This window comes from Maniola jurtina, chromosome 17, assembly GCF_905333055.1.
Source record: "Maniola jurtina chromosome 17, ilManJurt1.1, whole genome shotgun sequence".
Classification (NCBI taxonomy): domain Eukaryota; kingdom Metazoa; phylum Arthropoda; class Insecta; order Lepidoptera; family Nymphalidae; genus Maniola; species Maniola jurtina.
The window spans coordinates 8,110,252-8,122,977 of NC_060045.1; the positions used below are offsets into that span (position 1 = coordinate 8,110,252).

Below are 12,726 nucleotides of genomic sequence, written 5' to 3' on the forward strand. Positions count from 1 at the left end.
ATTCGTAGCATAACCTATGCAAACTAATTCGTAAGTTCCAATTTTGAAGGTGTGACGTCGTATCGTAGGTTTGTGTTTTGAGCACAAGCCTATGGTTAGGCCCAGTAGACCAATCACATTACGGATTAGATGACGCGAAACAATTATCACGTCATTTCACAATAATATGATTGGTCTGCTTAACACATCTCCACCCATCTCCGCTCTGCCCGGCTAGCACGGGCAGTAGATAAAAATTATATCCCCGATTGTATCCACTGATTTCTATGACATCAGTGGATATAATCGGGGGATATAATTTTTATCTACTGCCCATGCTAGCCGAACTGGTGGATACCGGGGCTTAAGGTGCATCGGTCTATCACGCATACAAGTTATAGGTCTTACGATATACAATGTAACGAAAATAGTACGATACACCAATATGATATAAACATGGACCCAGCGTAATATTTCTGATGCTGACTGTACATAATTCACACAAAACGTTCGCAATTGCGTATTTGTTGACAATTGTTACCTTGTTAGAGAATATTAGTCAATAGGGGTGAATTAATACGGTCAATATTATGTTCTTATTAAACTACGTAGTACATACTAATGTGTAGGTACTTGTGCGTGGTAATAAATCTCTGAATAGTTTTAAAAACACAATGCGTGTTTGCCTGTGTATTCCCTTATCACTCCTTACCTGTTTGAAGGATACGTGTGATATATGTGATTAGCGACTAAGTAACTCGTCCTAGTTTCGCTTTAGTGAATTTTCTGAAAATCCTTTCTTAGTGGAGGTTTATGTTATAAGGAAAACGAAATCCCAAGTTTCTACGCCTAGCGCTTTAGGCCTGGTATCCACTAGTGAAAATAGCCGAGGATGGAGGAGCAGAACAACCAAATTATTAATAGGACGTATAAATCCAATAAGGAATGTTTTTTTTTTAAATTCAACCACTTGGGCGCCATCTCCACGGACGAGAAAAACGCGGCGATAGCCTTGCCGTGCCACCAAATTCCATACAACTCTTAAAGGCCAATCTCCACAGGGCGATACTATCGCCGATGATAGTAGGTCGGACGCGTTGCGATTCTCTCCCCCGTGGAGATGGTGCTTAAGGGGATAAAATAAGGGTTTGTAAATTCCAGGCGGACGTGGTCACGGGCATAAGCTAGTTGAAGGAAAAGTTCTTTGACGTACCTGTACCCGTTGACACTGTATTAAGCTTTGCGTGTGCGTCAGTATCCTCAAGACCATGTGCTCTATCGTGCTCTGTTCCTCGAAGACCATCCTCGCCAGGTCCAGCAGCACCTGGTTCCTCTTCACCTCCAGCTGTGAGCGTTCATACAGCTGCGCGTTCCGCAGGCCGATGCCGCAGAACTGGAGGTAGGATGAGAAGACCTTCTCGTCGTACGACGTGAAAGGTCCATCGCTCTGTTTATTTATCACCTGGAATCAAAATGTCCTTTTAATTTTTTGTGGAATTCCAGAGAAAAAAGGAAATTCTTACAGGATCACTTCGTTATCTGTCTGTCTGTCGTGTCTGTCAAGACCCGTCAAGGGAATCAAAACCTATAGGGTACTTCCCATCGGCCTAGAATCATGAAAGGCAGGCAGCTATGGAAAAAATGGAACCCTTGTAGTGAAGCTTCATGCGTCTGTCCGTCACAGCTGTTTATTTATCGTAATAATTGATACCTGTTCAAACGGTAAAAGGAACATTTTCCGTTTATTGAAAATCATTCGTTTCTTTTGCCAAAGGTATTTGAAATGGTTCTGACATTACATTTACCAAGATACCTACCAATTGTAAACTGAAACTTTCTTTTCCTTTGATAAAGATCAACTCGAGAAATAAACGAAGCTTACTTTATTTCATTTTGTTTTTGCCGGCTGCCGTGGTGATTTCAATTTGTATTTGAACACGTATTTTGTTATAAAAATTGTGTATTTAGAAATGAAAACGTATTTTACAATTTTATCTTCAATATTTCAATGATAATTTTATACGATTAATGAAATAGTTTATTCAGGTAGTTAAACGTACCAACGATAATTACTCACAAAACTAAACTAGTTAGGAATATGATATTTCGGTATATTATGTACCATATTATACTGTATTTAAACAAAAAATACTGAAAACAACGATTTATAAAATAGTTTGTAAGCTGTGACCAAAACTGACGAACATTTTTTGGGGGTTTCTTTCACGGATTATTGCAATATTCTAGCTCAGAAAAGAAATAATACATATTTCACACACCCAAAATAAGATGTTCATAATTATATAACCCAAAAGAGCGAGCGGTTTTTTCCTTTTGAGAAACCTAAAAACCCTAAAATACAAAAAAAGTTCTGTTTATAAAACCCTCACCTGTGCAACTCCAATGACTTCGCCATTGATGTCCTTGATAGGCATACATAATAGTGATCTCGTCTTGTAACCCGTTTGCTGGTCGATGTCGTGGTTAAACCTTTCGTCCTAGAACAAAGAAACATTATTATTAATCCACTGGAAAAAAAATCCAACCTAGATTTTTTTTTAATTATATAGACTAACGTTTGGCTGCAATCAGACCTGCTAGCAAGTGATGATGCAGCCTAAGATGGAGCGCGCTTGCCTAGAAGTTGCCTATTCACTCTTGACTTGAAGGTACCCATATTATAGGCGGAAGGGAAAACTGACGCCGGAAGGGCATTCCATATCCTAGCGGTTCGAATTAGGAAAGAGGAAGCAAATTGTACCTTGGACTGCAGTAGGTATTATCACAGGGGACACTTGTTAAATAGCAATGCTTTAAAAACGTGAATATTTTATGACCTTCCTAGCACAGTGGTAAGCGATTTGGTTTTATTAGTGGGAGGCCTCGTGTTCGATTTCCGGCAGGGGTTTGGAATTTTATAATTTCTAAATCCGTGGCTTTACCACGATAGTTACCAACCTACCGGTAAAGCCGTGGCGTCAAGCGTCTTAGCGTTCCGGTACGATGCCGTGCAGAAACCAAAGGGGTATGGGTTTAATAAAAACTGTCATACTTCTTCCTGGTTAGCCCACTTCCATCTTAGCCTGCATCATCACTTACCACCAGATGATATTACGGTCAAGGGCTAACTCGTATCTTAGACACTGGACCCTGCTATTAACTCTACCTCAAAAAGCAAAATAACAGTTTTCCGACTCGAAATGTAAAATAAATAAAGTAAATGGAACTCGTTAAACAAGGTTAAGGATTTTTCAAATTTTAATAAGTAACATAACATAATATATGTATAGGTAACATATCATCAACGAAAGTAAAAATAAAATTATTTTAAAGCAAGAAATAGCCCGCTATTTCTACCTAATATTTAATATCTAGAGGTATTTTTTGTGCTTTAAACGTTTTTAAACCGTAGCATTCAATTTCCTTTTTCATTCCCATTTTTCGCATTAAAGTAGAATGTTTGCGGAGCTAAGAACCAATTAGATCAAGAGCTGCTCTCTCGGAAAGAGATGAAAGGCCGCTGGAGATCTGTGGTCAGCTTCATTTCTAGATTTCGATTACACCACCCGGATCATGTGAAACAGTGTAATGTGAAAAACTAGTCAAACCTTCGACCTTTTATCGAAAAATGTGGTTAAATGTGTAATTTTTAACAATTTGTTATGCTGGGAATTATCATGTTACTACAATTTAAATTAGAAAAATATCCGATTTTACATATTTAGATAATAAAAACAAATAAGGCTATAAAAGGCTAGTTTTAAGTTTTATTGTAACATTTTCAATTAAAAAAAAACCCGTACTCATATTACAAATGCGAAGGATAGATACATAGATAGATAGAACACTTTATTGCACACAAAAACACATGTAAAGGATCACAACACAGAAAGAAGAAAACAGAAAAAACAATTGTGTGCAAAGGCGGCCTTATCTTAAAGAGTGTCTATGCTGGCTCTTAGTCCATCATACTTTTTAATTCCTACCCAACACAGAGAGGAACGATCAGCAACTATGAAGTTTGGATCATGGTGTCTGTAGGAGATTACATGTAATAAAGGCGTAAAAAAATTTACGTCAAGGTATAGTCTAATTTTTTTAATATTTTCTTTAGAATAGTATTAGAAATCACGTCATGTGCTGCCTGACACTTAGTGTCGTGGCAATACTCTGCCAGACACCCTTAAAATTAAACAATTAATAGTTTAAGGGTTATCTTCCTAACCTGTTATCTCCCAAAGCCACCATGATCCAAACTTCATAATCGCTGATCGTTCCTCCCTGTGCTGGGGAGAAACTTTCAGCTTTTATAAAATAACGAATGTCTGGCACGCGCTGGCTCTCTCTCTCTATAATATTGACAACAATTTATTGAACGAAAATTAACCAATAATTATAGCCGATAAAGGACATTACTCTAGACATGAATTATTTAGGTTGTTACAGCCAAAACGGTATAATTGATGGCCCAATAGCGACCGTCGGTACAGAGAGCAATACATCGCCTCGTTTTAATACGTATTTTGCTGCTGAAAGTTTATCTATTTATCTTTTTGCTACCCGATATTATCTAGTAATACTTACATGAAACTTTTTTTGTGATATTTCGACCACTTTATCATACAAGTTTATACCAGTTTCACGATTCTCATAGACCTAGGTTCCTTTATTTCACATGGTGTATTTATCATTTTATTTATTGGAATTCTTTGAATAGGATAGAATAAATCCGAAATTAGTTTAGTTTACTGAACTTTATCTAAGTAATATTTCATACGCCTATCTACTAGTCTACTAGATAATATAGTATATACTATGGTTCGCTTATACGAGCACTTGATAGATTTGTCATTCTGACCACCGACCTCCACTAATACAAGTACACTGGAACCTGCTTACCGACCGAAGCAACTTGATTTTCGCTATTTTGGCGCTAATAGCAACAATAAGCGTCATTTATGAGCGTACTCGGAACTATATGTTAGTGATGAGACATCTGTCAACATAGTGTCAACAAGAAGACTATTTTAGACAAAGAGTCAATTTTAATTCCCGGTAAGTTAGGTGGAGCGTTTCGAATCCCTTCAGGCTCAAAATGTTGAATTCCTAAAATTGGCACAAAAATTACTGTCAATTTGTATAGCAGACCTATTCTAGGGTAGGTATACCTACTTGATTTGTCCATTTCAGTGGTTCCGACTATCGTATTTGATCAATCTCCAAATTACTGGCTTTGTGTATAACAAGCCACGTGTTACCGATAGATCACTCTATGCAGTATTGCGGTTACTCATCAATACCATAAATCTGATTAAATCCTAGGCCACGAACAGACTAGTATATTTTGTCGGGCGCGTGCGATTTTCTATAGCTTATTTCGGACAAAGGCCCATCGCGTGCACCTTAAATCTTTTGTTTTTTACATATTATGTCGTGATACTGATTGACAAGAAACGAAAACAAAATTTTGATGCCTAACTTAACGCGCATTGGTACATTTAGAGCCTCAACAGCTCAACGGTCAAAGAGCAGGCTGAAATTCGAAAGGTCGAAGGTTAAATCTTGTTGCAATATTGTTGTAAGACTATGAAATTGTTTTACCACCCCTAGTTGAATGTCGTCAGAGCAAAGGTCTTTTATTAGACTTACTTACTAGACTTAAAGTTAAAAATCGGTTCATTAGTTTAGGAGCTACGATGCCACAGACAGATATACAGATACACACGTCAAACTTATAACACCCCTCTTTTTGGGTCAGAGGTTAAAAATGCAAGAAAGCATTGCAAAATTTAACTAAATGAGTTTAACTATCCTAATGCATGTGGGCTTCAGCCTTCTTGAAATTTTGATTTACTGGAAGCTGTTGTCAATCAGTAAAGCAATTTTATGGTCGAATATTCGTACCTACTCCTACTATCACAGACTTTACGCTAGTTGGATGTGAAGGAGCATTTTACTGACGCGACGCACGCACGCCCAACAAACGCGTAGTACGTTCGAGCCGTAAGTCTTTAGCAGATATACCGTTACAAGCTGAAACTATATCACCCCCGCCTTTGGCTTGCAGCCATCCCTTCAGCAAACCAGACATGTCCATGCACTACATCTTATTGTAAGGCTACTGTATAAAGTTATAAATTACCCGATACATATCGACACCCATATATTCTTAACCATTCGCAATAAGCCGACGCGACGCTTGGTTATTTTGTGAAACGATATACTCTTCCGTCGGATGTTCCGCGCTGTAATTTATTACAGCGTAGAAAATTGTTGAATGGATTACATAAAATTCGCTTTATGTTATACTAGCTGATCCTCGCGCTTCATCCTATATAAAAATCTATTTTTCGAAAATCCCGTAGAAACTCTTTGATTTTCCGGGATGAAAGTAGCCTATGTCACTCTCCAGGTCTTTAAAACCATGCCAAAAATTACGTTGATCCGTTGCTCGGTTGTGGCATGATTGTGCGACAAACCGACGAATACCAATAAACCAACAAACAAACACACTTTCCTTACAAACTTGAGATTTTGTATATAAGCATAAACCTCCAATAAACCCTTCAAAAAACCTTAATCCATAGACATAACTAGTATCTATGTCCTTCATACTAAATAAGTATTATAAACGTACATAAATAGGTATGAAATAATATGAAACAGAAAATTTAATTCGTAGAAGCTTCAGTTAGGAACAGTTTCATGGAATATATTCAGATACAAATGAAAGGAACAAACTTTCAGCTTGTGGTAAGGCATGCCGGACAATTAAAGCACATCGACACAAACTACGTATTTAATAACTTCCACACGCTGCTCGTAAATGTTAGGTTTTGCATGGATTTAAATGTTTAATGGAGACCTTCAGTTCCATTAAATTCAAGGAAAATAGACATTTTGCAAAGACTTTTGATAAAATAGTTGATTTTCAGAAGTGGGATGTACCTACCCGAATTTCTACAACGTATATACCTACTTAAGAATTAAATAGTTAGCTATCTGCAGATATTTTTATTGACTAACACCAAACTTTTCCATACGCCAACTCAGTTTTGTGCGAACCGATTCTGACATGCAATAAAAAAATATCTCTTTAAAAACTTCCTGCAGCCTTCAGGTATGTACATTGTTATGATAATGGTATGAACATCTTTTGTTGTATTTATATTCAACTCGAAAATCTTATGAAAGAGCATGGTTGTTATCAGTGACAGTAAATGATACGATTATTATCAGTTATTACCGCCGCCCATGACTGTAGCGCCAGACAGATCGCCAATGCATTGTTGGGTTTAGAATTTGTCTATCCAACTCTTGATTAGTCCCATATCGTGTAGTTTTGGGGACAAACAGAAGGTAGAAGTTAGTTCTACAATTTGCATGTACTTGGTCAAAATGACCTGGATTAATAGAAGTTAGGAGAATATCTGACATCCAGATATCTGGCTTGTTTCTACCAACGAACGTGAGATTTTAAGAGTAATTCCATAACATACTCGTAACTTTGCGCAGTTCGCACTAATTTAAAACTTCTTATTTCTAAGTTTCAAGATTTTAAGCCGGAAGATGAATTCTTCCAAGGAGCTGTACTACCAACGCTTCCCCCAATTATACTATCAAGAGTTAAATAAGATTTTTTTATTTAGGACCAATTTTCTTGCATATTAATTTATTCGTTTGTATGTACTTATGTAGTTTGTATGCCACTTATCTGTGTATGTAAATTTCTGTCGCAAGACATACAAATACAAGTACGTTCTGGTATACATAACTGGTAATAGGTACAAGGCCGAAATTTTGGAAGTCGGCCAGAACTTGTATGTGTTGCGCCCGAGTTATGGTGTCGTGTGGATAATTCATTAATATTTATGAACGATTAATTAAAATTTAATATCGATTAACTTGAAAAAGGATCTGGTGATACAGGCATAAAACCTATAAGCATAATAATTTGTTTATTATTGAAATCAGTAGATCAGAATATATATCAGGCTTAATTATTCGGAAAATGTTACACAAAATGTAACAGCGTTTCTACATTATTCGATCCGATATCTGAACGATCCTGTTTCATTATATTATCGCACCAGAATACTGAAATTTCTAGTGAAACAGCAGCCTTCCAACACAAAAAGAGTTGAAAAAATTTTAAAAATATGGGCCCTTGTTTTATATAAGATTTTCAATTGTAATTCAATGGGGATTATTCAAGCATGGTCAAGTGGTTTTTCATAATCACTTCAAAATAACCACATAAAAAACTCTTAGACTTGACGACCTCTAGGCTCAGTGGTGAGCGCTGTGGTCTCTTAATCCTAAAGACCGGGTTATGATTCCTAGCGGAAGCAATTTTAGTATTATTGCTAAATTGCCTCCGTTTTGGTCCCTGATAACAAAAATACCCTTTATAATAACACATATAAGCTTGTAGATGTATCAATAATTCATTAGCAAGGCTCCTCACTCATATACTTACATAATTTCGCAACAAAAGGCAACCTCCATCACGGAATTCATGAAGTGTGTGAAGATGGATAGCTTAGCATTTATTTAGAGGGCTTGGCATTCCGCACGAATTATTCATACGTACACGTTTTTGCTGTTATTGACCTGACATTTTGTTAGTAGTATTTGAGAAAACAATCCAAATAACTTAATGTTTAAACAGTTACTTCATTATAATAATATGTAACATTTATTTTTATCCATCATACTACTTTAGGTATTAGATAGGAAAATAGTTACAAATACCTGATAGATGAACATAGGTACTATCATTGATAAAATAATTCAAGAAAGCTTGTAAAAGTGTTTCAAAAATATTTAGTAAATAGTAATTTATCATTATCATATCAGTCTGCGCACGTTCACTGTTGAACATAGGCTTTCCTAGAGATCACTGATCGCCAACACAACCTGTCCTCTTCTTTCCTCAACCAGCCGCTTCCCACCATCCTTTTCATATTCCATCGTGCCTCGCCTCTGCAACAAGCAAGGCCGTCCTCTGACATTGGCCTTAAAGATCGTTTGGGCTTTTTTCTTCAACATATTTCCTCGTTCCGGATCTTATCCTTCATGAAACGACTAAAAACTCAAAATTCTAAAGCTTTTTTATAGCTCGCTTAGCGACTTCGAATTTATGGACCAATTCGCTTGTTAGTGTCCACGTTTCAGTGCCATAAGTTAAGACGAGAAGAACGCGTCGGTTAAAGTCTTAAGGCATTGAGGTATTGTCTACGAGAATACAGTAGTTAGTTAGTAATAAAGCTCTAAAAAGTCTGCATGAAAACAATTACCTAAGCGAGGACGTAACTTTAGGCAAAATGTTGCTATTAAGAGACCGTTGAATTGAAATAAATAATTTCATTCACTCAACGAAATAACCGATTCCATTCATTCAAAGAATAAAACACACTTCGTTGTACGTAACTGAACGCCGCGCAGACCCGGTAAATAAAGCGCGAGCGAGGCCAAACAAAAGCGAAGCGCGCTAGACGATGATAAAATACCCGCGTCAAATTTTTTGCAGCTGTGTTCACGCCCTCTTCATTTTAAACTTTTCAAATTAATGGCCTCTCCTCACTTCATGCGCTTTGAAAAACTAAATGGACGTGCGTTTTACGGCGAACGACTGCTGGCACTTTTGCTCTTTAATTTTGTCTTTCTTTTGCACTGCGGTGAATCTCTACACATGCCACCTCCTGGAAGGGGTGACTAGCCACATTCTATGGCTTCTCTTATTCGTATTACGAGGCTATGTACAACGTACCTACGCGCCGAAAAAAATGAATAACTGCATTTCAAACATAATTGTAATTTAAAAAAATCTGCTTTGTCTGTCGACTGATCACAGATTATATACGATAAAAAAAAATCAAGCATTATTTAAAAAAAAATGTCATGTCTCAAATTTCTTTTTCAGGTATTCTAGTATACCTTTTCCCTTGCCGTCATACTATGGGACCGTGAGGCATCGTAAGTGTTAGCTCCCTAGTTAGCTGAGATTTTTGTAACCTATACAAGTTTTGCTTTTTTCGTTTCATTGCAGAACAACAGCTTCGGACTTCCATTTTTTCTGCCAACTATAATTAACATATCTTCAAACAAATCAATTCAATCCATGTTAGACTATTATCATAACTTCGAAATAGGTGTGATTGCAGTATCGAGCTAGTCTAATTTTTTACAAGAAATATCTATCAACCCATAATATCAGCATTATACAATGTATATAAGCCAATAGCCACGTGCTAGACTTCTGATGATTCAGAAAAAGTAACTTAACAGCTTTATTATACGATAAGTTTATTTTACGGTTGAATACTTTATCAATTAGTTTTACATAATTTCTCCATTACTAGAATATGAATAAGATTCGAAGCGATTTTCAGAAATGCATTTAGGTACATTAATCAATTTGATTTAGCTTTTGATGATAGTACAATTTGTTTGACATTTTAGATTTAGATCCAGCCTGAGGACCAGCGACTGACAAATCTGGTCTGAATAATCCTACTTTGTCCGCGTGAATTAAGGTTTTTTACCAATCCCATCCGGAATGAAAAGTTGCCAAGGTATATGAATTTCCGGGACGTATGCTACCTCTATAGTCTGTACCAGATTTCATATATAAATCGGTTAAACGGATGGGCCTTTTAGAATCCCGTGGAAATTCTTTGATTTTCCAGGACAAAGTAGCCTATGTCTGTCCCCGGGACGTAAGCTAAGACATTATATATGGATTAGAGGATGCCCCGCATGCGTTGCCCCAACTTTGATATCAATGTTTTAGTGTAACAAGTGTAAATTAAAAATTTATAACACCCCCGACAAGTGAAGGTTACAGTAACTAGAAAAGAGCTGATAACTTTCAAACTGCTGAACCGATTTCCTTGGATTATAGCTAAGAACACTCTCGATTAAGCCACCTTTCAACAAAAAAAAAACTCAATTAAAATCGGTTCATTAGTTTAGGAGCTACGATGCCACAGACAAATAGACAGATACACAGATACGCACGTCAAACTTATAACACCCCTCTTTTGGGGTCGGGGGTTAAATATTAATTTTGACATAACAAGTGTAAATTAAAAATTTATAACACCCCCGACGATCCAAAGTATCAGAGTTTTCCAAAACATCATTTTCAAATAAATAATTATGTATCAAGGCAACGTCCATCTTGACAGCTTGACATTTGTCAATTGACATAATATTATGAACCTAACGGTTATGTAACCTTCTTTTCTACAATAAAACTAGAAAAGAGCTGATAACTCTTAAACGGCTGCACCAATTTTTTTGGATTATAGCTAAGAACACTCTCGATCAAGCCACCTTTCAAACAAAAAAAACTAAATTAAAATCGGTTCATTCGTTTAGGCGCTACGATGCCACAGACAGATACACAGATACACAGATACACAGATACACAGACACACAGATACACAGATACACACGTCAAACTTATAACACCCCTCTTTTTGGGTCGGGGGTTAAAAATACATTATTTCGGAAAGTAAACCCGAAAGTAATAAAGCGGTACAGCCGAGCTCCGAATAAAACGCCATACCGTGACGTTGTATAAAGAACCACAATTATTTGTTCGTAGCTGGTAGAGACCCAAAAATGTTTACTGAAAAGCTACAGAAAAGGGTGTGAACATTATTTTTTATAGGCGCATTGCGAGCGCTGCCGTTCCAAACGCTGGAGAGGGTTTTTAACGCTCTCAAATGCGAAGTTTCATTACGGAAGGTATTTTAGGAATTGCGAGAGACGTTAAAATGATGCGGTTTTTTCAGAAGACCATGTTTTATGTTATTCCAGACACGTAGACCTTATAAGCGAAAATTGAGTGTTTACCATACATTCTTAGTTTATTAAACTTTTTTAGTACGCGACAGGTCGAGATGGCAATCGGGATGGCGCCAGGAGTGGGGAGCGGGTATGCGTACAACTAGATAATACCCGCGACTTCATCTATGTGGATTTAGGTTTTTAATAATCCAATATAAATTCTTAATTTTCTATACTCGGCTATCTCTGTACTCGGCAAAATAATTTAAGCCAATAGGCTGTGAAAACGTCTAACAGATAGACAGACATTCTTTTGAGTTGATTGTGTTAGTATGGATTCAATTAGTATGAATGCAAATTAGGGTTATATTATCTAATTAACTGTTGCAATCAACTGAGAAAGAAAATTAATTTTGCTTTTAGATGCCTTGATTCTTGATAATTTTTTAAACAATAAGACATTAATTTTTTGCGTTATTCAAGAATCTCATTTGAAAAATCTCCAATTAGTGAGCTCTGGCAAGTGAACGAGGTGTACATTGAAAAGGAGAACGTTTGGTTTGAAGGGAAAATGAATAGCATTTCATCAGTCAGCCAGGTTAAGTTGCTGGAATTAGCTCGCTTCAAAGTTAACCGCGTTTCAGCTACAAAATATGAAGCAGTTTTAATGAAGCGGTGTCTATTGAAGTTTCCGAAAAAGATTTGACGGTAATTATTTTAAACAATAAACTACCGGGTAATAAAAGGTCACCCTAAATTGTACAACAAAATCAAAATCATTCAAATTAGGTAAGTACCTACTATTGTACACTTTCTGATTGTTTATTATTTACTAGAGGATGCCCGCGACTCCGTCCGCGTGGATTTAGGTTTTTAAAGATCCCGCGGGAACTGTTTGATTTTCCGGGTTAAAAAGTAGTCTTGTCCATCCCCGGAATATAACCTGAC

At 36.7% G+C, this 12,726-nt stretch overlaps 1 protein-coding gene across 14 annotated transcripts in view; it reads right to left on the bottom strand.

Moving 5' to 3' along the window:
- The window catches only part of LOC123873604 (dual 3',5'-cyclic-AMP and -GMP phosphodiesterase 11), a 231,339-nt gene that overhangs the window by 35,806 nt on the left and 182,807 nt on the right, over window positions 1–12,726 (bottom strand). For all 14 annotated transcript variants that reach the window (XM_045918498.1, XM_045918497.1, XM_045918495.1 and 11 more), the window contains 2 exons: window positions 2,370–2,477; window positions 1,193–1,441 (listed from right to left, as the gene is read on the bottom strand). In XM_045918498.1, the coding sequence (XP_045774454.1) occupies window positions 1,193–1,441; window positions 2,370–2,477 (357 nt within the window). The remainder of the gene's footprint in view (window positions 1–1,192; window positions 1,442–2,369; window positions 2,478–12,726) is intronic.